Raw genomic sequence first — 26,490 nt, 5'->3', positions numbered from 1 at the left:
GTCACAGAGACAGAGGGAGAGAGAGAGAAGAATCGCCGGTGCATGAGCATGCAGGCGATAAGGCGCTTCGTTCATATCGGCGCAAATTAGCAAACATCGCCACCAGCATCATTCAAGACGAGAGAGAGAGAGAGAGAGAGACTTTGTGGTGGCTTTAGCAGGCATGAAGGAAGTACGGTTACTGTAGACATCTGAGAAGCTGCACAGCGACTCGTTCAGCGCAAGAAAATAAAGCAAACCAGTCTGCACCAGGAGTACTAACGCAAGCCAAACTCACCCCACCCTCTCTCTCTCTCTCCCCCCTAGCTCTTGCCTGGCTATCGCGTACTGTATTGCGCACGTACAGAGTTACAGGCGTTACTGCGACAGTAACAGCATCACGCAATACGAAGAGAGTGAGAAGAGGGCCCCCCGGCTGGCGTGGTAATGGTGATGAGGCTCGTTGGGGGAAGAGAGGGGGAGGAATCTGAAACAGGGTGCGTGAGTGTGAAAAGCTTGAATGCTATGGACTGAAACGTTTAGATTGTGCTGGATACCCGACGCCTCTCATTACTCTATTTTGTCGCTTTGCAACTTTCTGTTCTTAATTTCTGGGTCTTTAACCATTTCTTCATTGCCCCGCATTTACTTCCCATGAGGCGCCAGAGGAGAATGAACGGTATAGCTGCTGCGAACAAAGGGTCTCCACCAGCGAATAACTCCCCAAAAAATGGTGACGGAACTTCGACATTTAGCTATGGCGGCCTCTCCCGGGAAGGTAATCACAATAACCAATATGAGAGTTAGGACTTTGCTCTTTCTTTGTCTCTCTTTTTCCTTTTAATTTTGTGGGTGGGTAAAGGAAAGAAGAAACCTGCTGATCAAACGGCGGATACGTTGGATGAATGGATTGTCTTTGAAGTTTTGATTGATTATATCGAGTTTTACGTTTAGAAACCTATGGGACATTCTTGCTTCTCTCATTTCTGACGCGACGACGATTGGTCGTCATTCAGATGTCTTGAATTTACTTCATCCTTTAACAGGGTCTAATCAACCCCTGATAATGTCAGGACTCCCGTTCCAGAAATGATTGGTTCATCTATTAATTGGTTAATTAATTAATTCTTCAATTGTCGTTATAATTTTAGGTGAGAAAGATGTTTTGAATGATTCACTGTGGCAAGCATGCGCCGGCGCTTCTGTCATTGTTCCTCGCACTGGGGACTTGGTCTACTACTTTCCTCAAGGCCACCTGGAACAGGTTATCTCCTTTGCCATTTTCTGGGCCACCCCATCCAATCTGCTATTTTCTGCAATTAGTTATCTTAATTCTACTCTGTAAATTCTGCGTGGAGATTTCTAGCTGAACATTGGAGCGAAGTTGAAAGGCGAAACAACTGCTCACAAAGAAAATACTTCCGGGAGAAACCGAGATTGTCACATATCGGATTTATGGAAACAAGACAAGGCCGCATCTCGGGACGGAACTCGTTATGAGAATTTAATTGACGATATTAACTATTCTCTACTTCGTCATTTAATGGAACAGTGACTATGCGATTTTTATAATAGTATCTCGTGAAATTTTCATTTACCCGACAAGGAATTGTGTGGATTTCTATATAAAAACTAAACGATGATTAAAATCTTTTGGAATAAGATTTTTAATTACAACGCTGAAGTTCCTCCTATTTAATACATTGCTTGTTTGTTTATCTCTTAAATAGTGAAATCTGTATTTTCATCTTGACATCTGGAACAGGTGGCTGACTTTACTCGGCAAGATGGTCACATGGAACTTCCTGCTAGTGATTTGCCTTATAAAATCCTTTGCAGAGTCATGGGTGTTCAACTAAAGGTAAAATATTATTTCTGAGGGATGTGTGTTCTTCACTTATTTACCTAATAATAATATATTGAATAATATTGGGTGGAGGAGATGATTTTTGAAAGTCCTCCCCAGGTTGTAAGAAGGTTGTTATTTGCTGATTGGGTGGGTGTTGCTCTCCCAAGATCAGTGAGGATTCAATAATATTGGGCCTTAGAGCCCCGTACTATTCACCAAAAAAAAAAATTGAATAAATATAATACTGTTTCTACAGGCTGAAGCCAACACAGACGAGGTTTTCGCTCAAATTACCTTAATTCCTGAGTCAAAGGTTGGCAGCTATCCTTGTTCTTTTCTCTACCGTATTTTTTTCCCTCACTTGAGCCGTGCCATTTTCTTTTTTGACAGCTTGTCTTTTGGATGAAATTTAAATTAACGTGCTGCAGATGTTGATGCAATATAGTGTCATGTTTATCCGATGTTAACCGCCTCCATTGTGATGAATAAATTTTTTCTTTTTTTTCGTAACTTGCAGCAAGTTAGTTCAGATGATAAAGAGTCTCGACTAAGGCCCAGAACTACTTCCAGATGCTTTAGTAAGACGCTCACCCTATCAGATACAGGTGCACATGGTGGATTCTCCATTCCTAAGAAACTTGCCGAGGAATGCTTCCCACCTCTGGTTGGAGATATTATCCTTGACCTTAAATTAATTACGTAGTCTGACAAATTATTTCTTTTTCAGTTATTTTCAAACTTGTTGAATGAACTCTTTTTTCCGTTGTGCTTTTTTGACCTGCTTGTTGGAGTTTCCATTTTCACCAAGGATATAAAACTACTTCTGCCAACAAATGACGTTCATTTTTGTAAAATTCTAAATGGTTCCTATTGATTTTGGCTGGTCATTGTACCCAGCTTGTTAACACGCGAGGTTCCATATTGACCATTCCGTTTCTTTGTGTATCTTCAATATCGCAGGATATGTCTCAGCAACCACCAGGACAAGAGCTTGTTGCGAAGGACTTGCATGGTGTGGTATGGAACTTCCGCCATACCTATCGGGGTAAGTTATCTTACGTTGCGCTCTCTTGATCTGGTTAAAACAATGTGGTCATAACCATAATTAAATTGAGTCCAACTCTTTTGTTTAATAACAGAGCCATTATCGCTTCACATCAATTCTTGACGATATAGAGGGCGTCTTAGCCGCCTCTAATTAAGCTACTCGCTATACTTTGACTTATTTTGACAGCACTTCGACTTTGATCCCTTCCCCCCCCCCCCCAATAAAACTTGTCAAATTGTACCTTATTTAAAAATCAAACAAGCTAGCGGGCTTACGTTGATGGCAGAGATTAAACAAGACTCGTGTGATAGCTTCGGATGTTGTAAAATTGTTGAATGCAGAAACTTAACAGCATTACGAGCCTGTCCCATGAACTTGGTCTAGAGACTAGAGTATTGACTGTTTGACAATTTTAATAATTTGAAGCTAGTAATTCAATGAGCATTAATATGCATGGTAGGGTAGTTGTTGAGCTTCTTACTTCTAGTTCATCCCATACATTGCCTAGTGCCAATTCAAATGAGGAGTAATAGGAAGCAGTCTGTTCGCCCAACTAGTTGAAGGATTCTTCAGAAATTTCCGTTTCCATTTATCAATGATGAAATATTAATATGTTATTGAGGATCACTTCCATTTTTTCTTGCAAAAATATTCTCTTTCGGATAGCCACACGAGCTATCATTTTATTTTTGATACATTCATACGGGCTATCTTTATTTGGGAGCTTGATGTTTATAAAATCGATTGCAGGTCAGCCGAAACGACACCTGCTTACGGGTGGCTGGAGTTCATTCCTGCATTCAAAAAAGCTTGAGCCCCGAGATACATGCATTTTTCTTTGGTTATATTTTTTCTATTACATTCTTCTAAAGCATATTAGTGAAGATCAGAGAATATTTTTTGTTGTTAAACTAATGTTGGAAAATAACCCAGTTAAAGATTTAAAGTATGACAGTGTTTTTCTATTGCTTTTCTAGCATAATTGAGGGCAATCTATAACAACTAGGATTGATATCAACTTTTACAAAGAGGGATCTCAATCTTAATGACATCATAGCTAGAGAATACAGATTTTGATGAGAAATATAAAGAAGCCGTATGGTTATTTTTAAGTAAAACACGAGGATCATGTTCGAAGGGCGAGTGACAAGGATGCTACTTGTATGACTACAGCGGAGAAAATGGAGAACTTGGTATTGGGATCCGTCGAGCACTTAAACAACACAATAAAGCATCCCCATCCACATGCGTGATATCTGGCCATAGCATGCAACTCGGAATATTGGCCACTGCTTCTTATGCTGTTGCTACAGGATCCATGTTTACTGTCTACTACCGTCCTTGGTAAGTCCTTCAAGATTTTTCATCCCATATTAATGTCAGAGGCTAAGCATCAACATCTTTCGCATTTCATGCTTAGCCTTGTTTTTCTGGGCGCATGGTTTTCCAAATTTATGTCGAAGGACGCATACTCTGCAGGACTTGTCCCTCTGAATTCATTATTCCACTGGATCAGTACATGAAGTCAACTAAAATGAAATATTCATGTGGAATGAGGATACAAATGCAGTTTGAAGCCGAAGAATCTACAAAGAGGTGATTATGAAGGAACTTGATAAGCAATTTATAAGTATTTCCTTTTGTATAAGTAAATGCCTGTATAAGTGATCATCAGATATTTTGTGGTTTGTTTGAATAACCAGATATGCAGGAACCATAATAGGTATTGACGATATTGATGGCATGAGGTGGCCTGGTTCAGAATGGAGATGTCTCAAGGTAGCACGGTCCATTCCAATTTTTCACTTCTGATTCCTTGTAATTGCAAGCTCTTCAAGATACGTTTATATTTCTCCATAGGTGAAATGGGATGCCAAGCTTGATACAGATATGCGTCCTGAAATGGTTTGTCCTTGGAACATTGAGCCCCTGGAATCTTCCGGGAAGAATACCGTTAACCTACCGCAACCAAAGAGGTCACGTTTACTTGGCCCATCGATGTCTGGATTATGCGATTTTACCAAGGATGGTGAGTAGCTATCCGTCTATTTTTGGGTTCTGCATAGCTGCAAATTCAGTCATAATGTCTCATTGTTTATAACGTAGTACTCTGTGACCTGTTAAATTTCATAAAATGTTTCTTCTGTATATTAAGTTTTCTTGTCGTCTTTTTTTTGGCTGTCACTATCAGGCATCGATCTGAACTCAGCCAACAATGCATCTCAGAGATGTGAAAGGGACTTACAAGGTCAAGATTACAAAGATGCAGGCTTCCCACACTATGACTCACAGTACAGGACGAAGAATCAACCGCACTTTCAACTGCGAATCCCTCCTTGCCATTCTCTTGGTGGCTCAGCACCATTTCCAGATGATGACATTTCAATTTCAAGTCACCCCAAACAGCCCCTAATCCCAACCACTTATGGCGCATGTAATAATGTGCCCGTCGCCAGGTACCTTTCACCCTCAAATGTGAATTCCAGTGACTCTGAATCCCAGGGGTGGCGGGCTTCTGAATCGAAGGATGAGAATGATAATAAAATTGAGCACAAGCTATTCGGGATAAGCTTAAACCACCCGGAGCTCCCTTCACCACAAGTTGCTGCTTCTAGCAGTACTTCAACCCTTCATGTTCCTCCAATGTCTCAGTCATGCGTTTCTGCGACTATCCCGGTTTCCAAACCATCAGAGGGTATTTCAGGTGTTACGTCGCAGAAAAAATGCAAGAAATGTAGCTCTGTTAATAGCAGGACTTGCACCAAGGTAATTTGCTTCTCTCACTATAAATTGATTTGCATTCTTCGAATCCTGTCGTATGTAACTCATTGCTGTGTTAAGATCAGTTGATTTATAGTACTGTGCTTATGACATAAGGTAGCTTGTAGCTGAAACAAGTTTTTGAGGTATGCTAAATAATCTGCAACAATGGTAACATTTCTATTTCAGGTGCTTAAGCGTGGAAGTGCACTTGGTAGATCGATTGACCTCTCACATATTACTGGATACGATGACCTCATTTCTGAACTGGACCTGATGTTTGATTTCAAAGGAAGCTTAATAGATGGAAGCAGCGGATGGCATGTTGTTCCCATGGATGATGACGGGGATATGATGCTGTTTGGAGATTTCCCATGGCAGTTAAGTGTGAAATCCATGATAGTGTGAAAACAGTTCTATATTTTCCACCTTTGGTATTGTCTCTGTACTGCAGTTTCAACTTATATCTAAAATTACTGACTAAACTAAGTTCGGTAAGTAAAACTTCATGCATGGTAGCTACAAGTGTTCTTTTTTCTTCTTTTTTTTTGGGAAGTCACTTGGGCAATTTTTGCAGCTAATCCATCAGCATATTGCACTCGACCAATTTAGATGAAATGCGTGGGGTCAGTTGAACTTCTTACTTACCGCTCGTTTGAATTCTCCCATAAACTTGCGCAGGGATTTCCAGTCCATGGTGCAAAAGATGATCATTTGTCCAAAGGAGGACTCCAACAACCGGAGTGCTATTGCTAGCACAGCAGACTCAACAACCTTGTAATCGCGACGTTTCCGAGTCCTGCAGCACAATGCAGCCATTTTGTTGCCTATGGAACCAAATGGCATATCGCATTGATGCAGCCTTGTGATGTTTTTCTCTTTTACATTTCTTTCTTTTTCCGGACAAATTTTGGCTTTCTGTAATGTGATGATCTCGACTTAGCTGATGTCGTTAACAATAACAAGTTACTTATTTTATATTGTCTAGTTTATTATTACCATTCAACTTATGGAAAGTAGATATATTTGCAGCTTCCAACTTCTAAGTATTTTTTGGGTATTGGATTGGTCAGACGAAAATGACGTATGTTTATTCCAGTTGAGATTACATGAAATTTTTTGAAACTTGAATTAATTCGCAGACGGTTTTCAATTTTTTAAATTTAAATAAATTTCCTTCTATTTAATTTTTTTAAAAGTAATGAACATCTCTACTCAGCTTGTTATTATACTAACGAAAATATAATACATCAAAAATTATCTATGCAAAATAAAATGTGAAGAATTTGTTTTTAAAGCGTCTTCCTTCCATGAGATCAGAGGAAAAACAAACTAGTGGAAGAGAATTATATCGTAAATTAAAAAAAAAAGAAGGTAGAATTCATTGTCAAACAATACATGGCTAGAAGTTCAAAAGAAAATCAGTTTAATTTATCCTAAGTTTTTTTATTATTATAACTTGCTACCCTCCATCAGAAAATGGATCCAAATTCAAATGAGAGTCCTATTGCAAATAGTTGCCGCAATAAATTGCCTCTGAATTGCAGGAGGTTCATCTACGTATTTTATTTTTTTATCATCCATTTATGTGAACACGAAGAAAAACACAAGAGTCTCTGAAGTTAAACGACACAAAAAGTCATATTTCCAGAGCCGCACACTTAACAAAGAATACAAGCAAAACAAGCATGTGCAATTGAGGCAAGCAAAGAACTAGAGATAACACGCCTCTTAGACGCTGTTATAAAAGTCCTGTGCAAATCAGAGAGTTACCTAATTTGACATTAGCACAAGAATCCCTCCACTGGGAGGGACCATTGCCTGTCATTTCAACAATTCTTCAGCTTTGATGAAGATAATGGTTTTTGTTCTTGTTCTTTTATCAGAATATATGCTAGCTCCATTATCATCTCCTCTCGATCCTGATTTTGCAGCCATTTTATCCACAATCAGAGCTAAGACCTTGTCCCTTTTACTCTAGGAAGGCTCCAAGTTCCATGTTTGACTGAGTTTCAAAAGGAATTTATTCACAGTTGAAATGAAAGGGGTTGCTCATTACTTTATTTATATAAATATATATTCATTCTTCTGGATATATAAGCAATGCAGATTTTTTACCGCACTTGATGATCTGGAGCAGGTAACACAAAACTCTTAAAAGATGTAAAACCTCCATCCACAACCAAATTTTGCCCACTAACATACTTGGCATCATCCGAGGCTAAATAAAGTGCAGCATTGGCAATATCCTCGGGCTCACAATTCGTTCTCTCTAAGACACCAAAACTATGAACAAGCTGAACAAGTTGGTGGGCATCATAATGTGGATATATCTGACTCAATTCTTCTAAGCAAAAAGGAGTGGGAATAGCAAAAGGTGATATGCAATTCACACGGATTCCATACCTGCACAGCTCTGATGCCACAGACTTCGTAATGCCTATCACAGCAGCCTTGGACACTGAGTACGTGTGCTGGGCCATCCCACCCATCACCCCGGTGACACTTGCTGTACACAGAATGGACCCACATTCACGTGGGATCATCACACGTGCCGCATGCTTCATCCCTGCCATGACTCCTCGAACGTTGATGTCCATGACCTTGTCAAATGATGTCAGGTCAAGGTCCACAATGCTTGGAGGAGTTCTGCAGGCTATCCCTGCGTTAGTGTACATGATGTCAAGTCGGTTATACTCAGAAATGGCGAAATCTACAGCATTGGATATGTCTGATTCTTTAGTGACATCGCAGGTTATGAAGGTAGCATTTTGGCCTAGTTCTTTTGCTGTCTCTTGGCCAAGCTGCTGTTGGATATCAGCAATTATGACTTTTGCACCCTGGTTGATGAATTTTGTTGCTGTAGCCTTTCCTATACCGCTTGCTGCTCCAGTGATCAATGCAACCTTGTCTTCTAGCTTCCTAAACCATCATATCATATCATATCAAATGCTAAACATTTGCTGTTTGCATAGCTCAAAGGTTTATCAACATGCTATGAAAGTTTCATGCACAAATGATCATTGTCTCTACAGCAAAAGAACAACCGAAAAAGCCAATTGTGTGCATATGGGGGAGATATTTCTGTCCCGATTAGCATTTACATGGTGGCAACAACCGAAAAAGCCAATGTGAGCATATGGGGGGGGGGGGTATTTCTGTTTCTGACGATTAGCGTTTACATGGTGGCAGGGTTATATATATAAAAAGATAAAAAAGAGCTGTAAACCCAAAGAGAAGATGAAGGATACTTGGCCACACCTTCTAGGCAGAGTAGACAAGAACCTATTGAAGCTCTCAGCGAGCAAAGCCCCCGAATCAAAGACCTTTTTACTGTTTTCAGAATCACCAAAAAATACTGAAAGCTACATATTCAGAACTCAAAACTGCTCAAAGTTGAAAGGAAAATTCACAGGATCAGGGAATACAAAACTATAAGTTGAAAAAGTTGGTCTTGGTCCTTTCAATATAACTATTGGCAAAAGCAGAAAGGCAAGACAATCTTACAAGCCTTTTTTCCCCAGTAAGAGAAAGCCGATTTTGTGTACAAAATTAAAAGGGGATTAGCTGTAGATGGAGAAAAGACCAAAAGTACAACTAAAAAACCATTCATGCTTCAACAAACTTTCTAGTAACAAAGAAGGATATAAAGCCAACTAAAAGGACCAGAAGGAGGAGAAGCCGACCTCAAAACTGTCCTTAACATGATCTATAGCAGAAGAATGGATCAATTCCAGAGAATAACAAAGGAAGTAAGTTTGCAGAGTAGTTTGAGTTGAGCTTCAGGTGAGTTCGCAGGCAGTCAATTGAAGAGATGCCCTCAAATTTGGAGCTTTGGAAAGTGGCAATACGCAGCTCGACAAGCCCATGTGACGTGAATGACAGATGATTCAACCGTTTCCCAATAGTTCCCAGAAAATTAAACAAGATATCACTTTAAATTAGGCCCACCTTTGACCCAAAAAGGAAAAAGGCTACCAATTAATTACATTAGGGGGTTTGTGGGGCGGGGGGACAAAGTTGAATATTATATTACCTAATCTGGAGCTCTTCTGTGTTTTTTTTTTAATCATAAAATTTAATTTAAACCTCACTATTACCAATTTTGGTTTTAAGCAGGGATGTGAGAATAAACAGGTCAAACTTTACTCTTAATAGGACAGATTTATTTGGCAACAAATCAGTTTGAGCCTGACTTGTGGCTCGTTATAGACTTTGTTTCTAATATAAATTTGACTCATACAAAGGCCTGGCTTGGCTTGAGTCTTTTAAAAAGACCTGTAATTTAAAATTTTCAAAATGTATAATAAAAAATACATAGAACAATAAAAAAGAAAAATATGCGTACTAAATATTAATTATTTTTTAATATGGTTTTATTTAAATTTTAATGTCATAGGTATTATTTTAAATCTTAATTACACTTAATGTTATTAAAAACAAGTTGTAATTATATGTTAAAAATTGGAATAATAATAGATGTAAATACAAAACAAAAATTAAAATTAAGATAAATAAACAAGATAAGTTATGTTGACAGGCTCAACAAACTTTCAAAAAGTCTAGGCCTGACCTATTAAACTAGACAAACTTTCAAAAAGGTCTAAGCTTATTTTTATTTTAAAATAAGCCAGATCCTGACAAGTTACTTGACCTATTTTTGCTTCTAACTCTAATAATCATAAATCATATCAACGCCAAATGTAGACGAGAGCACAAGACCAAGTGACAAATATGACAGATTTATTCCTCATTAAATACCTTAATTTTGCATAATTGGTAATAAGTGCCAAAGTCTCATTAGCAATTAATTTAAACCGTAAGAAAATAACTAAAAGTTCTTGGGAGCTTTTTCTTTTTTCTAAAAAAAATTGAAGTCCCCACCCAAAAAAAATCACAACAATGTCTTAAGTTAATTTTGTTGGAGACTTAAAATTATAAATAGGAGAAACAAACTATAAAACATTAATTATAACTTTAAACGCAATAAAATATATGTTTTCCCGCGGAGTGTCGAAGTGATGATTATCTGAGACGGCGTCTTCCATTTTCATTTTCCCTCCAAATTCAAGCATTTCGTCGAATTGGCTGCAACGTTTATGTTACTTTCCATCGATTCTCTGTTTGCCGTCAGTACTTTCCTTTTGACTCTATTAGGTTTTTCGACGAATTTCTGAGGAAGAACCAAACGCACGCAGAGTTCGTTGGCCACGGAACATACTTGAGGCGCATACCCCTCATTCTGTCTCCACAGTCATCCCCAACTGGTAGTTTTTATTTCTTTTCTGTTCGCTCTTAAACACCAAAATAAAGGACTGCAAGCAAAAATGTTATTTCGATCCTCTTGTGTTCGTTGACGTTATCCAGACAATCTCTTGTTTCTTTAATCATTTGGGTATATATTGGTATTCCAACTGCTAGCCAAATATAGATTTTCCCGATATCGCTATTTGTGATTTTTCCGCTTCAAATGGCGCTAGACTCTGGAACATATATCCCACGAATTCCACTCATAAGTCGATCAGAAAATAATACAGAATGTTTTATGTATTCAGACTCTATCTTTAGAACATGCACACTGTTTGAGCAAATAGCAAGTACCTAGAAGGAATATCAGGGCATGGCCGGCATGCCACAAAGTGAATTGACAGATGAGTTTTTGAGTGAATTTATGCTAGAAGCATGCGTTTATTGCTGCTTCTGGATATGTATGATAAATTGTCTGACAAGAATTTTGTTTGGCACTTTGGCTACAATCAGGAGGTAATTTCAAATTTGCAAATAAAGATTGTACCAGCAATTTGAGTAGACTGGACTCTTCGAAGTAGTGCTTCTTAGTCACCTAATGCTTCTTAGTCCATTAGTTGAAACTCAGTTGGAAACCTTCAACGTGATTCTGACTTCATTGAATGTTCAAACCCTGAAGAAAACATGACCACTGGTCCAATGAGTGCATTTGAACAAGTAGTGCTTGACAGTGAGGATGAAGAAATGCACAGCAGTGAAGTTGTGACTGTTTCCAAAGGGTTGCGGAACAAGAAAGCTTATCGAACAGTTAAAAATCCAAGAATAAAGTTCCAGAGGAGGCAACTTGGGCCACCTTCACCTAGTAAGCAAGCGGAGAAGGAAGCAGCAAACACAGATATCCTTTCTTCTGGGAAATCTGTTACTGGTAAGCATCTTTTATCTGCATCAGAAGTTCAAGTTATTCGATTAATCATCTTGTTACTCATGTTTGCCAGTGTTTCTTTACTGTTATTATAACATATACTTTCTGTCTAACATTAATTAGTATACGGAAGTAATTTGTTCTAAGGCATTCATGGATGATTAACTTTTGGAGAACATCCTATATCCTTGAAGGGGACAAAGAAACATCAACTGACGCTGAGAGCTCTGATCACAAAAATCATCAACATCTATCTACAAAGTTGAGTCAAATACCGTCTCCAGACATGGAGATTTAACCCAAGCCGATGCACTGGGATATGTGGATCACTACTTGTCAGTCAACAAAGTAGAATTATTTCCAGGAATTTGCCATGGAAAGGCCAGTAGAGATAAATCACCACCTCTGATAAGTGCGAGAGGGGTACGAAATTTGGCGGAGAAAATTCAAGTTCAGATCCATCATGAAGAAAAAAGACCCTTCGAATGGGTTGACGCCGGTCGAAAGGACAGAGGAGCTGGTACTTCCAATAGGATTGCAACATCTTCTAATTTTGGGGTCTGTGTACAGACATACACAAGAAGAAAACAGAAAAGTGGTCATCCTGAGAATCGAGAAATCTGTATCACAAGTAATGGATGCGAAGAGAAGTTAGCTCAAGGACTAGGAACAGTTGAGAATAATAACTCTATCAAGGAGCTGGATGTTCAGTCAGATGCTGCAGGAAAGAACATTGACGCGTATCCTGGTGTGGAACATACGGAGGACGCCTCTGATATTGGTTTAGACACCCAGGTAGCTGCTGAAGCTATGGAGGCCTTAGCTTATTTGCCCCCTCCTGATAGTCGATGCACAAGTATCAAAGATCAATCAAATAAACAAAGAAAGAGGAACAATAATTTTGTAGATGGAGGTATTGTGAGATCCAAAAGGACAAGGACTGGTTTAACAGCCGATCCATTCAAGCTGGTTCGTAAGGCTGAATATCTTATGAAGCCTTCGAGTTTAATTGAGATAGCTACGAAGAAAAGTTTGAATTGTCAGGTTCAACTTTGTCCCCGGCTGTCCACTAGCAGCAGTTTTTCAAGTCTTAACTTGTGGCATTATCCGAAAGGACCAAGAGGGAAAAGAAAATGTCCTGACGTAAAAAGCTATCCAGATGCAGCTAGAAGTTGGGGTACTCAGTCTATCATTGTCAATGGAAATGAAAGTAGTATCTTCTCTATCGCAAATCACAGAATTCGGGGAGATATAGAAGGCCAAGATATTGAGAACAAAGCATGTTTTCCTAACATCCATCCTCTTTATAATGCTAAATGTATCGGCAGTGGCACCATCAATGTAGGCAGAGAGGTTTCGAATGCCAATGCTACTTGCTATAAGCATCACAAAAAGCCAAGCAACAAAAACCTGCCAAAATCCTACCTTTTAAAGGAGCTTATTAGATTAGGCGTTTCTGAGTACGCACCAGATCTGATAGGGAAAAATCTGAGACAACGAAAAGATATGTCACATGTTCGAGTTCTTTTAAGCCAACATTTGGATGACAGTATCATTAAGCAGCAAAAGAAGGTAAGATCTTGCTTTTATAGACATTGTGGGACTTGTTAAACGATAAGGGTGAAGATGTTGTTTCTTCCCTGCAGATCTTGGCACGGATGAATGTATCTATTGCATCAAGCCCTATGGAGGCTACACATTTTGTAGCAGACAAATTCACACGTACAAAGAATATGTTGGAAACCATGGCTCTTGGGAATTTGGTGGTGACGCATTTATGGCTTGAGAGTTGTGGACAAGCCAACTGTTTAGTTGATGAGAAAAAATATATTCTGAGAGATGTGAAAAAGGAAAAGGAGATGGGCTTTACCATGCCTATTTCTCTTGCTCGAGCAAAACAGAAACCACTTCTAAAGGTGAATATACACACTTAGATTTAAGCCAAATTTTCAAACACCTTGATATCCATGTCTTAATCTCTTCTTGCTGGCCTCTGTAGGGTAAAAGTGTCTTCATTACCCCTCACATTAAACCCGATAACACAGTGATCACAAGCTTAGTCACGGCTGCTCGCGGTCAGGTACGCATTTCCAATGCATATCACTCTGCAGTCGATGATATTATGTTGTGGTTGCCGTGTTGGTGATAAGCCATTTTGGACAACTTAATTTTTTATTTTTCTCCCTACTCGTCTTTTACCATAAATTTCTGAAGAAACTGTTGACATTTTCAGTTGGTGGATGAAAGCCAGATTCATGCAGACAACAATGATGAGATGTTAGATAATCTGTTGATTATTTCTTGTGAAGAAGACCGTGAAGTATGCCGCCCGTTCTTTCAGAGAGGTATCCACTAAGACAATTTATATCTTGTCAGAATTATTGAGATCATTCTATGTGGGATCTCAATATAGAAATTCATGAAACTTGCAGGAATTGCAGTTTACGGTTCAGAGCTTCTTCTGAGTGGAATAGTGACCCAGAAACTGGAACTTGAGAGGTATGATAGAATCTTTTGGCCAAAAAAACAGAAGAGGTATGATAGAATCTGAGCTGTGTTTTCTTTGTTGTCGTCTTTTCCTTAGTCTACATGCATTAGAATCCTTTTCCTTGGTTTGGCATGTAATAATAGAATCACACATGGTTGTCAGCCACTCAAAGGAATTTGTTGCGTCTAAAAGTGGGAAAAGAAAAGGAAAGAACACGCATCAAGTGCGTTGAGTTATCGAGATAGCTAATACGTAACTTTCTGGATTGATAACTGAATCAATTTGTAGCACAAAGTAGGATCCTTTGGATTGCAAATGCTTGTGCATAGTCTATTCTGCTTGGAAAATCAGGTGTTTATTTGGCCAATGGCAGGCATACACTCTTCGCAAATCAGGTTGCTAGGAAATGCCACAACACATCAAGCCGCCGTTTTGGCAAGGCCTACCAAAGGCGTCGCAACTTGTACGTGCATCAAATTCACAGCTGATATAAAAGATAACGGCTTTCTTGTCCATGTGGAGCCCATTTAAACTGATCGAATTGATCCATACCTTGACGTTCTGTAGTGGTACTATTTTCTCATTTGCTTGACTTTCGGTGTGCGTCCCTATGCAGTTTTTTGTACCTCGGAATATAACGGTCCTCGGCCAGAATTGGACTGGCCTTTTTGTACATCCTACTTGTAGCAGATTACAATTATAGCAGAGGATGGGGGTAAAGACAAGGGGCATAAATTATATAGACACTGACCACAGCCCATAAATTGCTTTGTATGTATCATCTCAGTCTGAATACGTCGGATTCGCCTAGCATGAAATTATAGTCTGCAAGTGAAATCATAAAGAATCTACCAGCTGGGCCGGTTCCTTTTCATTAGCGTACTTGGAGTTCGGAAATTTTATGTAGCACTAAAATTTACCGCAAGTAAATAATTGGACGCCAGAAATTGATAGTTGACAAAATAAGTCAGATGGGCATAGCCTATGAGCCTCTCCACATCTTGCGCAGAGACAAAAAAAGAGGATATGGAATCCACCTCTCTTTCTCTGCGCATGAAGCAACTTGTATGGGAGAGAAGCCTCTTGCCAAATAAAACCTCCGAAGCACTACACAATCATGCATGATAGCAAATCCTATTCTTTCCGAATAACAGAATTAAATGACAATTAAAATAACTGCATTGGATATCAATTCTTTCTCGCCCTTCCAATCAAGATAGGATTTATCAACAAAACAAGGTCAACATAAATACGAGTAATCAGCAGTAAAATACATAAATTCCTTCTTTAGTCCAAAAATACAGTCACTAATCTCTACATTCTAGGCGCCAAGATTATCAGCACGTGATTACTCTGATATTGCCAAAGGGGCAATCTGTCGATCGAATACCTGTAGGAAGAACACAATAATTTCAATCACAATACTCTGGAATTATGCAGAGAACAGGGGGCCAAACAAAAATAAAAATAAACTAAATAAAAGTAACAGGTTGAACATGATCATAAAATCACTATGGCATTATGAGTTGTAAATTACAGCATAGCATCAATATTACCACGTCAGTGATTGCCTTCAGTTGACTGAGCATTAGCATTGAAACCCTCATAACCGCCAGAAGATGGTGCTGGTGGATTGGCTTGATACATAGCTGATGAAGCCACAGGAGCACCATTAGACGTTGGTGCTGTGGCACTTCCAGGAGCAGTGGCTGGGGGAGCTAGGGTAGGAGGCCTGGGTAGAGCTGCTTGACCTGGGGCCAGAGGAGCACCTGGTGGAGGGACCATTGGGGGCATGGAAGGTACAGAAGCATATCCTGTGAACACCCATTGAAAATCATTCAAATCCCACATCGCTAGATGACCAACCAATTTCCCTTTTGCCGTGAGATGAAAGGTGATTGTCATACTAACAAAGATTGACAGATTAAACAATGAAAACTTCTTGAAGAAAACTAAAATTGTTGAGAGAACTAGCACCAATAAAGATGGTCACACAAGCAAACTGAAATTCATCTGAAAAGGCAATTGTAGTAATGGAAACCAGAATATATTATGATTGAAAATCATGTACTATGTACATAATTATAGTCACCGGCAACAGCATAGGTAACTGCAGATATTTGAATGTAAAATGCAAATTACATGACAACCCATGCAAGACCAATGCTTAGATAGGGAGGGCCAAAAAAGTTGAGTCAAGAAATGATTGCCTAGAAGTATTATCCACCTGGAGCGCCAGGAACTGGTCTAGGCAACACAGGAGGTCTGATCCCTGGCATTAGTGGTTGACTTCCTGGAATTTGTGCATTTCCAGCAATCGGCACTCCTGGAGTTGGCAAGACTGGAAAGCGAGGCCTCTGAGTCAACAAATGTTGATTAAAAGCTGCACCAACCTGCTGAAATGCTGCAGCTTGCCCAAGATGTTCTTTGATCCTTTGGTCAATTAGACTCTGGGTTTGTTGCTCCTCAAATTGCTGGTAGTAGGCTCTCACATTTGCCTGGCATCAAGAATAGGGAAGAAAATGAGCAAAAAAGAGAGAGATGTCATGTAGTATATACATCATGCAATAATGAGGAAATTATATGTGCACAATACCTTGTGCTTGTAACCTGCATTATGCTGCTTTCTAACTGATGGCTGCAATACAGACAAATATTGTAAGCAAGGGGTATAAGCAGGCAAGAACTCTCATGGACGTATACCAAACATGAACATCTGGCATAAGAACAACATTCTGAAAGGTGGGCATAAGAACGTAGTGAAAGATGCTTGTCTCAACAAGGCAGGGTGCTATGGAAGGCTAGTGCCTCAGAGTATCTCACATCATAAGAGGCGCTGCCTTCAACTAGTTTTGTGGAGCAACCACCTTCAGCACTTTTTTTCATTTTTCCGAAGCATGTTAGGAAAGAGTTGAAAGGATACATGGAGGGAAAAAGCAGAACCAAGCAACATGTGGATACGCCTTTAAAAATTGGTTTTGAAACGATTGATGATTCAATTGAGACTGAAAGTGTTGACGAGAACATAGGCAGACAAGCTTAAAGTGTGGTGCCGTTGTCAAAGAAGCCTAGGCAAAAGGGTCCACTAAATTCCTTTGTAAGACAAAAAATTGAACGAGTAGGCTTTACTATGGAAAGGGGAGTCGCAGTAGTTAAACTTAAATTATATGAGAAAAGGACTCTGGCTTATCAATGCATTAGTAGGCTTATATGGCAAACTAGGATTCCATTCAATGTTGCTTGAATGGACGTTTTTAAGCAGATGATTAAAGCCATTGGGCAATATGGCCCAAAATTTGAGCCCCAAGTTATGTTGCAAAATCACTAAGATTTAAGGACACAGGTGCTCCATTATGTTGAATGGATGGACAAGACAGATAAATCCAATCTCGAAGGCTTTTTCCCCCCTAATTTTCTTTCTTGAAGTCATTCAATCTACTTGATGAGCTTGCAGAATAAAATCCATTGATGCATCATATGTGAAAACTTACACGTATTATTTTATTATTTATGTAGCAGACATTTTTCCTGCTTTAACAACCAACTTAATGAGCGTTTGCACTTTTCCTTGCTTCACGAGGGGTTATGCCTTCTTATGCACCGCCCCTAAGATTTTTTAGAGGTCAAACGCTTTAAACACACCTAGGGACATTGTCTACCTTTTGTATCAATCTCTATTGCGTTCTGGTCAGAATAAACACATGGATTGACTGCAAACGGAAAACAATAACAGCATTGACAAGCTAAGCTTGAGTAAACAATAGTAAAGCAGTCCCAAAACCACAATCAAAATTACATCAGTGAAGAACTGGTGCAGAGTATTCATAAGTCACAGAACTTACAGAGTCGTGGGTCAAATAAGTGTCACAGTAGTCACAGTAGTACCTGCAGATCCGATTGGGGAGAAGAAGAAAAAAACTGTTGATAAGTTTCTCTATAATCAAGCACCTAGAACACTGAGTACATACCTAGGCATCGATGTTTCTATGACAATTCTGCAGCCAATTGCTGAGCCAGAAAAAAAACCCTAGCAACAAAAGCCAAAAAAATAGAAGAATCAGAACTTGAGTGAAGTGAAGTCCAAAAACCCAAAGTTTTGCCAAATTGACAAGCTCAAGTGAAGAATGTTACTTGAGTTTGCAATAAAATCAAGCCCTAGGTACGAATTCGTATCTGGGCTCGTAGCTGAAAGGAATGCTTATGCCACAAACGGGATGGCCGCTAGAAGACTTCGACACAGGACCCGCCACGTCTTCTATGCACCCTGCAACAGAAGTCGCATCTGGCTCCGGCGTGGTCGTCGACTTCAGTTCTGCAAGCAGAGAAGGCACTGCAGCGTCAGGCACGTAAGAGGCGGGTTACAGGGTTATTTAGTTTGTTTGGAATTCAGAAACGTTAAAAAAACAAGTGTTTTTAATATAAATTCATTTTTCTGATAAAATCTAAAATACATATAAAGGAGGACAAAAAACAAAACACATCGGTCATATATAGGAACCCGAATTATAACAAGCAGGAAACAGAGCAAAACAGCGAACCAGGGGGTAACAAAGTGACGCGAACGGAAAAAACAAAAAAAGCAAGCGAAAGAAAGAACGCACCTCAATGTAGGTCGAAGAAGATCACGACGGCAGCTGAGTTCACGACGGCACCTCTCAGCAGATTGAATGGGAATCGGAGAAGAATGGAGGCAAAGGTCCGCTAGGGTTGGCAATGGCTCATTCAATAAAAATAAATGTTCCTTCTCCGAATCGATGATGAAAGGGCTGTTTGGATTCTGGTTTTAAAATTTGCTTCTAAAAATAGAAAAACAATTTTAAAAAATAAACTAAAATAATTTTGACAAAATTTCCTTTTTTTATTTTTTTATTTTTTATTCTCAAAATTTTTAAGAAATACTTTTTTTTTTAACTTGCTATCTATCACTTATCACTGTTAACAGCAACTATTACTATTATCAACGGTCAAGTGTAATTTTTTATAATTTTTTAAATGTGATTTTTTTAAAAATTATTATTTAAACAAATTTTTTTCAACACTTATTTTAAAAATTAATTTTATAAAATTATTATAAAACAAGAAAATAAAGAACAAAAACAAGCAGGCTCAAAACAAAAACCAAAAAGACTTGTTTGACTAATAATATTTCTCTAGCAAAACAAAAGAGGTAATCATATTTTTTTTGTCAAATAAAGTAATTATATTTTATTTCACTATTCATTTAATATATCAACAACGCTATAATTGTATTTGATTTTTCATGATATAATCATATGTTATTGTTTATATAAAATACTACTTTTCCTTTTATTCTTAATATAGAAACTAATTAACTGATTTAAATAGATTAAAAAATTAATTAAATTATTTATTTATAATAAATAAATATTATTTTTTTAAAATACTCTTACTAATCATATGTATTGGCTAATTATATGTACAATTATTACAAAAATTTTTTAAAATAAATAAATATAAGATACAAAGTGAATTTTAATTTTTTTTTAACTGAAACTAGAGTTAATACTAAAAAAAATTTGTCAGGAAAAAATACTAAAAATGAGATCATAAATTGTAAATTATTTGCAGCTTAACAGTTAATTTTCTCAGGGTTACTTGACCCATTTGCCAGACCCATCTCTAAACCCCCCCCCCCCTATATGGACCTTTTCTAACGAAGCGAAGGACTTGTTTTGTTTTTTTTGCCCAAAAAGCAAAGGATTTGTTTGATCCAAAATCTTCTCTCGTTATTTTCTTCCCCATTATGTACGGTTTTGATCTTCAACACTGAAAGCAGGAAACAGGTGAAAGCAGAAATGGCTGGAAATCCTGCCTCCAACAAGTTGGGACCTTCAGGTTATGTTAGATTCTCTTTCGCTGGACTATTTTTCAATCTTCGTTATTTCACTGCTGACACATTACGGCAAATGCCCCGCTTTTCAAATCTTTATGGATTTCCTCCGCTGAGATTTGCTCGGATTATGCCGAAGGTGGCCTTCGCTGACCTATTTCGTATAATTGAATGCAGTTGAATTAAGGATTTATTCCCTGGATCTGTTATTATTTCTGTTGATTTAGATTTGAAGGTTCAGGCTTAGCATTTTTTCCCCTGTAGCTTTAGAGCAAGCATTCGATATCCTAGCGTCTTTTTTTTTTCTGTTTTTTTGGGGGGGGGGGGACGAATGAACGATGCAGAAAGATAGAACTCAAATGGTACGTTTTCTTCTCTGAGAACCCCTCATTTAAGAATTGATTGAGGTCGCATATGTATGCTCCAAATGATTTACAGCATGATGATGGGAGCGTAGACTGCGGGTTTATTACCTCCGTGAAGAACATGTCGATCCTCTATCTACCAACTTCTGCTCAAAACTTTCTTGACCCCTTATATTAGCGTGTATTAAGTTTTCTTTCTGCCACCATTACAAGTCATTTCTTTTGCATTGTAAACGTTTAATTGCGTTTGCTGAGATGGTGGAAAATCTTCAGGACCTGCGAATGGCGAGAAGTTGAGTTGGGCTGTTTCCCCTTCCTCGGCTTTCAATCACTTTGCTACTAGCGGAGTTTCTGTCGCAGTGGCAACTGCAATTACTCATCCTTTAGGTTCTTTCTATCTTTCTCTTCCCCTTTCAATAATGTGGATTTTGGTTTACGGAACCGTAGTTTGAGAAATGTTCACGCATGCTTGCCCATGATTGAATCTAATAAACTGTTTACCTATTTTGCCAACGCACTTGCAAGTGTCGTATCGAAGATTTATCATTTCTTCTGCAGAAAAAAGAGTTCAGATGGGATTTCATTGATTTAGATCATTTTGCATTTGATGTCACAATCTTTTTTGAAAAAAAATTGGGTGTTGAATTCTTTGTAGCATCAACAGAGAATGCAGTTCATTGATTCATGATGCATGGCAAAATGAAAGATGAAAGAGAAGCTGAGAATGGAACCATGTATTAATTAGCTACTTAGAAATCATTGATTTAGGAGGTGTTTGACAACCCTCAAAACGCAAAACGAGGCAAACTCCTCCACATATTTACTTCGTAAACCGTAAAAGCACTTTTGAAACCACGATTTGGTTTTCATCCAAACACCCCCTTAGAGTAGTTGAAAACAACAAATTATTGCTGTAGGTTGAATTTGACAGGGAATAGCTATCACATTCTCAAAAAATGGTTTGACCTGTTCTGTTTGCAGCGTGGGGATTGATGGTATTCTTGTGTCTAGATTTTCATCCAGAGGAAAATATTTATTTATCAAGAAATTATACATTAGCAGTCAGCCTGGCAAATTAGTCGGAGCAAATGAAAATTTATGCTATGTTTCTAATGAATCATCTATGCCTTGCATGAAAGATTTTATATGAATGATAAAGGAGAGGATTCACTGGTGTATTAGTTTTGGATGTTGTTCTCGGGTACACATTTTTACAGTAGAAGTTATGTCAGAAATTTTGTTGAGCTTTAGAAAATATCTTAACTTTTAAGATGGTGAAGATTACCTGTGCTTGAGCCATACTGAGAAGAAATCAAACATTTCTTATCAAAAGGGGGAAATACAAAGAAAGAAATTGAGTATTTAGGTTTTGGAGATATAAAATAATTCATCAAAAATTTATTTTTACCTTTGTTCTACATCCTCTGCAGATGTACTGAAAGTCAGGCTGCAAATGCAACTTGTTGGCCAGAGAGGTCCTTTGAGTGGGATGGTACTTTGCTTCCTTCAATCCGTCCTCCAAATGTACTTGCTTGTCATATTATATTACCGAATTTCTATTGAATAATTTATTCAGGGCAAACTATTTTTTCGAGTCCTGAAAATGAAGGACCAAGGTCCTTGTATCTGGGTTTGAACACCTTCATTGACAAGGTCAGTTGTCTATGGAGGCCTCTTGTATGAACCCTCTAAGCATGCCTGTGATCTTGCTTTTGGCTCCACCAATGTTTTAGTTAAAATTGCATCTGGAGCATTTTCTGGGGCTTTTGCAACCGCACTGACCAATCCAATGGAGGTTCTAAAGGTAGAAGTAGCGTAATTTTCCATTTTCATTCAAGCACGTGTTTTTCCATATTTTTTCTTCAAGATCATATTCCCACAATCAGGTGCGTTTGCAAATGAATCCAGACAAGAGAAAGGGAGGACCTATTCTAGAGCTTCGAAGGACCATATCTCAAGAGGGAATGAAAGGCCTTTGGAAGGGCATGGGCCCTGCTATGGTCAGAGCAGCTTCCTTGACTGCATCACAGCTGGCTACATATGACGAAACCAAGCAAGTAAAATTGTGATCAAACTACTGATTTATTAAACTAGTGCTACTTGGCTGTCTTAAAGCATGAATCATATTATGTCTTTCCAGACCCTTGATATTCACTATCAGTCCTCTCGTTTCCCCCCTTGTTATCCGGTTCCTTTTCATTGATGCAGATCTTAATCAAGTGGACCCCTCTTGAAGAAGGATTTAATCTGCACCTGATGTATGGCTTTTCTTTTGATTCGATTTCTTCTTGCAATCTTTTCTCCCTTCAGTGGGCAAACTGAATAGAGACAATCATCTACGGTTGAAGCAACAAAATTGACTGAGTAGAAAGAGAAGATTTGGGGTTTGAAGAAAAACTAACAAAAAATATTATTGATGTGATAAATTTTCATTATAATAGGTTTAATATTCTTTCTTCCTCCACAGAGGTATACAAAATACATGATTTCTCTTTCAGTTTCAAAAAAATAACACTCTTCCCTTTTTGACACCTTCATTGACAAGGTCAGTTGTGTCTATGGAGGCCTCCGCTTGGGCTTGTATGAACCCTCTAAGCATGCCTGTGATCTTGCTTTTGGCTCCACCAATGTTTTAGTTAAAATTGCATCTGGAGCATTTTCTGGGGCTTTTGCAACCGCACTGACCAATCCAATGGAGGTTCTAAAGGTAGAAGTAGCGTAATTTTCCATTTTCATTCAAGCACGTGTTTTTCCATATATTTTTCTTCAAGATCATATTCCCACAATCAGGTGCGTTTGCAAATGAATCCAGACAAGAGAAAGGGAGGACCTATTCTAGAGCTTCGAAGGACCATATCTCAAGAGGGAATGAAAGGCCTTTGGAAGGGCATGGGCCCTGCTATGGTCAGAGCAGCTTCCTTGACTGCATCACAGCTGGCTACATATGACGAAACCAAGCAAGTAAAATTGTGATCAAACTACTGATTTATTAAACTAGTGCTACTTGGCTGTCTTAAAGCATGAATCATATTATGTCTTTCCAGACCCATTGATATTCACTATCAGTCCTCTCGTTTCCCCCCTTGTTATCCGGTTTCCTTTTCATTGATGCAGATCTTAATCAAGTGGACCCCTCTTGAAGAAGGATTTAATCTGCACCTGATGTATGGCTTTTCTTTTGATTCGATTTCTTCTTGCAATCTTTTCTCCCTTCAGTGGGCAAACTGAATAGAGACAATCATCTACGGTTGAAGCAACAAAATTGACTGAGTAGAAAGAGAAGATTTGGGGTTTGAAGAAAAACTAACAAAAAATATTATTGATGTGATAAATTTTCATTATAATAGGTTTAATTATTCTTTCTTCCTCCACAGAGGTATACAAAATACATGATTTCTCTTTCAGTTTCAAAAAAATAACACTCTTCCCTTTTTTTAAAAAAAAAAAAAAACAATGCACATTGACATTTCCTACAACAAAAATAATCTAACATTACCCTTTTTCTCTTAATAAAGCACCCTTTTTCTCTGCCAATATTAACGCACCCTTATTTATTATTCAATATAACAAGTATTGAATATGCATGTACTCAGAAGTTGGTGAACTAAAACACATGGAGTTTATTCAGAATATTGTTTTATGAATTCAAATTCGCGCCCCCATTTTGCTATTTATCAAATCTGGTCTAAATTTATTTTGATATAAACAAAAACTAATGTTGCTTTGTATCTTATGAAGCTCGAGTACAGTGGCAGGCATAATGAGCACCCTCATAACTGCTCCTATGGATATGATTAAAACTCGTCTCATGTTTGCAACAACGAGAATCCAAAACTGCTGGAGGCTATAAAAACGCGTTTCATTGTGCATATCAGGTATTACGTTTTTTCTTTGTCCTCAAACTAGCAGCTTCCCCACTCCCCAACCAAAAAAAAAAAAATAAAAATCCACGCTTCTTTACCTGCTCGAACTTGGGCTTAGAGTACCTTGGCTATGGATACAAAATTTTTACAGATACTTACATATATGTCTGTCTGTCTGTCTGTATGTATGTATGTATGTGTGCATGCAACGGCTCAAGTCACTCAAATTTGAATTTAACTGGTTCCCATGTAATTCTTTTACCCTATTAAAACCAGATACAGAGGAATGAAGCGATGGGCTTACTCAAATATGAGTATATTGTGTTTTGTATGCACACTAATTATGAACGTCATTCTATTTCATGCCTGCGATGTTGTAATCCCTTCTTATGCAATGCATTTGTGATGTGTGGCTTCAGGTCCTGCTTACAGAAGGCCCAAGAGGACTTATAAAGGGTGAGTTTATATTTGATTTGCATTCTTAGTTCTTACAGTCGATTCATTTGCCTTCAATCATCTCCGGATCTTTTAAGATGAGCTACTGTGATTTTTTGTAATGTCTCTTGGCCTCTTGGGAGCAAAAATAGCATGTCAGGATTACTACCTTGTAAAAGGAAAAATTAATCATCTGGTCCCTATAATTTTGATTTGATTGTAACGCAGTCTCTATAGTTTTGATTCAATTAAAACTCCGTCGTTGAACTTTATTCAGTACAACTCAATCTCTTTAGTGTTAACAGGTTCAAGAAATAACTGTAGTATAATTTTATCTTACTAAAATGTAGGGACCAACATTCTAAATGACTAAAATTATAGGAACTAAGTTGTATCAAACAAAGTTTAGGGACTGAGTTTAAACCAAGTCACAATATTATGAATTGATGATTGTTGAGTTGTGCTGAGTTAAAGTCCAGGAATTGGGTTTTAAATGAGTCAAAACTACTGCAACTATATGATTTACTTCCCCTATTTAAAATAACTCTTAGAATCACCTTCATAACCACTTTATGGAGGAGTAATATTATCACACACACGCATAACTTGCTTTTATTTGTGTGGGGTAAAAAATTTATTTATAACTATGCATATCAAGTTTGTTCACAAGATATATTTTTGTCAGGGGATTTGCAATATTCGCAAGACTAGGGCCTCAAACCACAATTACGTTTATGTTATGCGAGGAGCTACGGAAGCTTGCTGGATTGAAGGCAATCTAGTGACCGGCTGCCTCGAATGATTATTGAAGTGCCCAAGCAAATGACTTCTAGTAAACGAGTCCCTCTTCGGGAAGATTCTTTCAGTTTGTTATTCTCTTTAGCTCGCAGTTAATATGCACAATTCATAAAGAGGCTCTATTTAATTCTCATATGGCCTCCATGTTCCCCATTTCCCGCGGTATAGTCCTCCTGCCCAATCAGAGTGAAGGACTGGGTCCCTTTTTGACTTTGGTACTCGTGATTGTATTACTATGTTCAATTATTCATTGTATAAGGGGAAAAATGGGTATGATTTGGGATTACCCGCCCAGGGAAAAAAGGGGTTGGGTTTTTCTCTGTCACACGTGCAACTTTGGTACGTCTCATGAAGAATTATGTAATGAATGACAGATCAAAGTTGGCTATTTGAATATTTAATTTGATGTTTATAAATGTCTGGGTAACTATATGGTTACTGAGTGATTGGAGGAGGAAGTAACTTGTAAGGAGATATTGTGTGCGCGCGCGGCGAGGAGAGAGAGGAGAGAGAGATCGGTCTGATCATATAAAGTTCTTATCATCACACGAGTATTGCATGAAAATGACAGCCGAAGTTAATAAATCGTGGGGGGGAAAAAATGAAAGGATCAAATTAAAATCAAGTAGAATTGAAAATTTTAAATCAAACGTAAATTTTCTTGTGCATAATTGATTAGTACAGTCTGATTGAGTTTTGAATCAGAATCAAAAGTAAATTAAACTTTTACACACCTACCTTTAAATGCAAAGATGATGTTGGCTATTGGATCAAATGCTGGCCTTTCATGCTGCATATTATAAATGGCTGTGTCTTCATCCAACAGGTAAAATGTGGAGAGAAATGCGAGGCTCTTTGAGTTTTGTTGATAAAAGCATTATTATT

At 38.1% G+C, this 26,490-nt stretch overlaps 5 protein-coding genes across 7 annotated transcripts; 3 read left to right on the top strand and 2 right to left on the bottom strand.

The window, feature by feature from the left end:
• Positions 1–54: 54 nt before the first annotated feature.
• Positions 55–6,614, top strand: LOC114720771 (auxin response factor 2-like). The gene is made up of 14 exons (XM_028906467.1): positions 55–757; positions 1,131–1,243; positions 1,745–1,840; positions 2,085–2,141; positions 2,346–2,492; positions 2,789–2,873; positions 3,627–3,717; positions 4,050–4,220; positions 4,356–4,472; positions 4,580–4,655; positions 4,737–4,905; positions 5,068–5,642; positions 5,826–6,016; positions 6,318–6,614. The coding sequence occupies exons 1-14, from the start codon at positions 634–636 to the stop codon at positions 6,415–6,417; spliced, it is 2,112 nt and encodes a 703-aa protein (XP_028762300.1). The 5' UTR covers positions 55–633; the 3' UTR covers positions 6,418–6,614.
• Positions 6,615–7,204: 590 nt separating this feature from the next.
• LOC114720748 (zerumbone synthase) lies at positions 7,205–9,497 on the bottom strand. Its single transcript, XM_028906440.1, has 4 exons — positions 9,323–9,497; positions 8,898–8,969; positions 7,755–8,558; positions 7,205–7,641 (listed from the first exon to the last, which is right to left on the bottom strand). The coding sequence occupies exons 1-4, from the start codon at positions 9,340–9,342 to the stop codon at positions 7,614–7,616; spliced, it is 924 nt and encodes a 307-aa protein (XP_028762273.1). The 5' UTR covers positions 9,343–9,497; the 3' UTR covers positions 7,205–7,613.
• Positions 9,498–11,237: 1,740 nt separating this feature from the next.
• On the top strand, positions 11,238–15,133 carry LOC114720747 (uncharacterized). 2 transcript variants are annotated; one of them, XM_028906439.1, is made up of 7 exons: positions 11,238–11,808; positions 12,000–13,377; positions 13,452–13,721; positions 13,805–13,885; positions 14,039–14,150; positions 14,238–14,304; positions 14,667–15,133. In XM_028906439.1, the coding sequence occupies exons 2-7, from the start codon at positions 12,616–12,618 to the stop codon at positions 14,779–14,781; spliced, it is 1,407 nt and encodes a 468-aa protein (XP_028762272.1). In that variant the 5' UTR covers positions 11,238–11,808; positions 12,000–12,615; the 3' UTR covers positions 14,782–15,133. The 2 variants fall into 2 exon arrangements, with proteins under 2 accessions (XP_028762272.1, XP_028762271.1); XM_028906438.1 differs by having other exon boundaries at positions 14,238–14,340.
• Positions 15,134–15,433: 300 nt separating this feature from the next.
• Positions 15,434–18,634, bottom strand: LOC114720749 (U1 small nuclear ribonucleoprotein C). Of its 2 annotated transcripts, none has more exons than XM_028906441.1 (7): positions 18,425–18,634; positions 18,262–18,320; positions 18,136–18,178; positions 16,890–16,931; positions 16,521–16,791; positions 15,850–16,107; positions 15,434–15,683 (listed from the first exon to the last, which is right to left on the bottom strand). In XM_028906441.1, the coding sequence occupies exons 2-6, from the start codon at positions 18,267–18,269 to the stop codon at positions 15,854–15,856; spliced, it is 618 nt and encodes a 205-aa protein (XP_028762274.1). In that variant the 5' UTR covers positions 18,270–18,320; positions 18,425–18,634; the 3' UTR covers positions 15,434–15,683; positions 15,850–15,853. The 2 variants fall into 2 exon arrangements, with proteins under 2 accessions (XP_028762274.1, XP_028762275.1); XM_028906442.1 differs by having other exon boundaries at positions 18,262–18,324; positions 18,425–18,633.
• A 1,398-nt stretch (positions 18,635–20,032) lies between these two features.
• On the top strand, positions 20,033–26,019 carry LOC114720750 (mitochondrial substrate carrier family protein ucpB). The gene is given in 12 exon segments (XM_028906443.1): positions 20,033–20,149; positions 20,783–20,896; positions 21,940–22,033; positions 22,105–22,144; positions 22,146–22,179; positions 23,074–23,216; positions 23,300–23,470; positions 23,624–23,673; positions 24,248–24,326; positions 24,328–24,384; positions 24,792–24,832; positions 25,493–26,019. Coding segments are annotated over 12 exon segments (960 nt in total). The 5' UTR covers positions 20,033–20,109; the 3' UTR covers positions 25,590–26,019.
• Positions 26,020–26,490: the final 471 nt, after the last annotated feature.

Source organism: Neltuma alba, unplaced genomic scaffold (genome assembly GCF_004799145.2).
Source record: "Neltuma alba isolate B1F8T4 unplaced genomic scaffold, ASM479914v2 tig00011997_pilon, whole genome shotgun sequence".
Taxonomy (NCBI): Eukaryota; Viridiplantae; Streptophyta; class Magnoliopsida; order Fabales; family Fabaceae; genus Neltuma; species Neltuma alba.
The sequence above is the reverse complement of the archived record's forward strand: the minus strand, read 5'-3'. Positions and strand labels throughout refer to the sequence as shown.

What these genes read in the sequence shown, in the direction of transcription:
- LOC114720748 (XM_028906440.1), bottom strand. Translation starts at nt 9,342, where the DNA reads ATGTTAAGGACAGTTTTGAG. An exon ending in ATGTTAAGGACAGTTTTGAG is followed by an intron (nt 8,970 to 9,322) that starts GTCGGCTTCTCC and finishes TTCTGAAAACAG; the next exon opens with TAAAAAGGTCTTTGATTCGG. An exon ending in TTGTCTACTCTGCCTAGAAG is followed by an intron (nt 8,559 to 8,897) that starts GTGTGGCCAAGT and finishes ATGATGGTTTAG; the next exon opens with GAAGCTAGAAGACAAGGTTG.
- LOC114720749 (XM_028906441.1), bottom strand. An exon ending in CTTATTTGACCCACGACTCT is followed by an intron (nt 16,932 to 18,135) that starts GTAAGTTCTGTG and finishes TCTGTATTGCAG; the next exon opens with CCATCAGTTAGAAAGCAGCA. An exon ending in ATGCAGGTTACAAGCACAAG is followed by an intron (nt 16,792 to 16,889) that starts GTATTGTGCACA and finishes TCTTGATGCCAG; the next exon opens with GCAAATGTGAGAGCCTACTA.
- LOC114720747 (XM_028906438.1), top strand. Translation starts at nt 12,616, where the DNA reads ATGGAGGCCTTAGCTTATTTGCCCCCTCCTGATAGTCGATGCACAAGT. An exon ending in CCGCCCGTTCTTTCAGAGAG is followed by an intron (nt 14,151 to 14,237) that starts GTATCCACTAAG and finishes TGAAACTTGCAG; the next exon opens with GAATTGCAGTTTACGGTTCA. An exon ending in TGGCCAAAAAAACAGAAGAG is followed by an intron (nt 14,341 to 14,666) that starts GTATGATAGAAT and finishes GGCCAATGGCAG; the next exon opens with GCATACACTCTTCGCAAATC.
- LOC114720771 (XM_028906467.1), top strand. Translation starts at nt 634, where the DNA reads ATGAGGCGCCAGAGGAGAATGAACGGTATAGCTGCTGCGAACAAAGGG. An exon ending in CAGAATGGAGATGTCTCAAG is followed by an intron (nt 4,656 to 4,736) that starts GTAGCACGGTCC and finishes ATTTCTCCATAG; the next exon opens with GTGAAATGGGATGCCAAGCT. An exon ending in ATGCGATTTTACCAAGGATG is followed by an intron (nt 4,906 to 5,067) that starts GTGAGTAGCTAT and finishes TGTCACTATCAG; the next exon opens with GCATCGATCTGAACTCAGCC.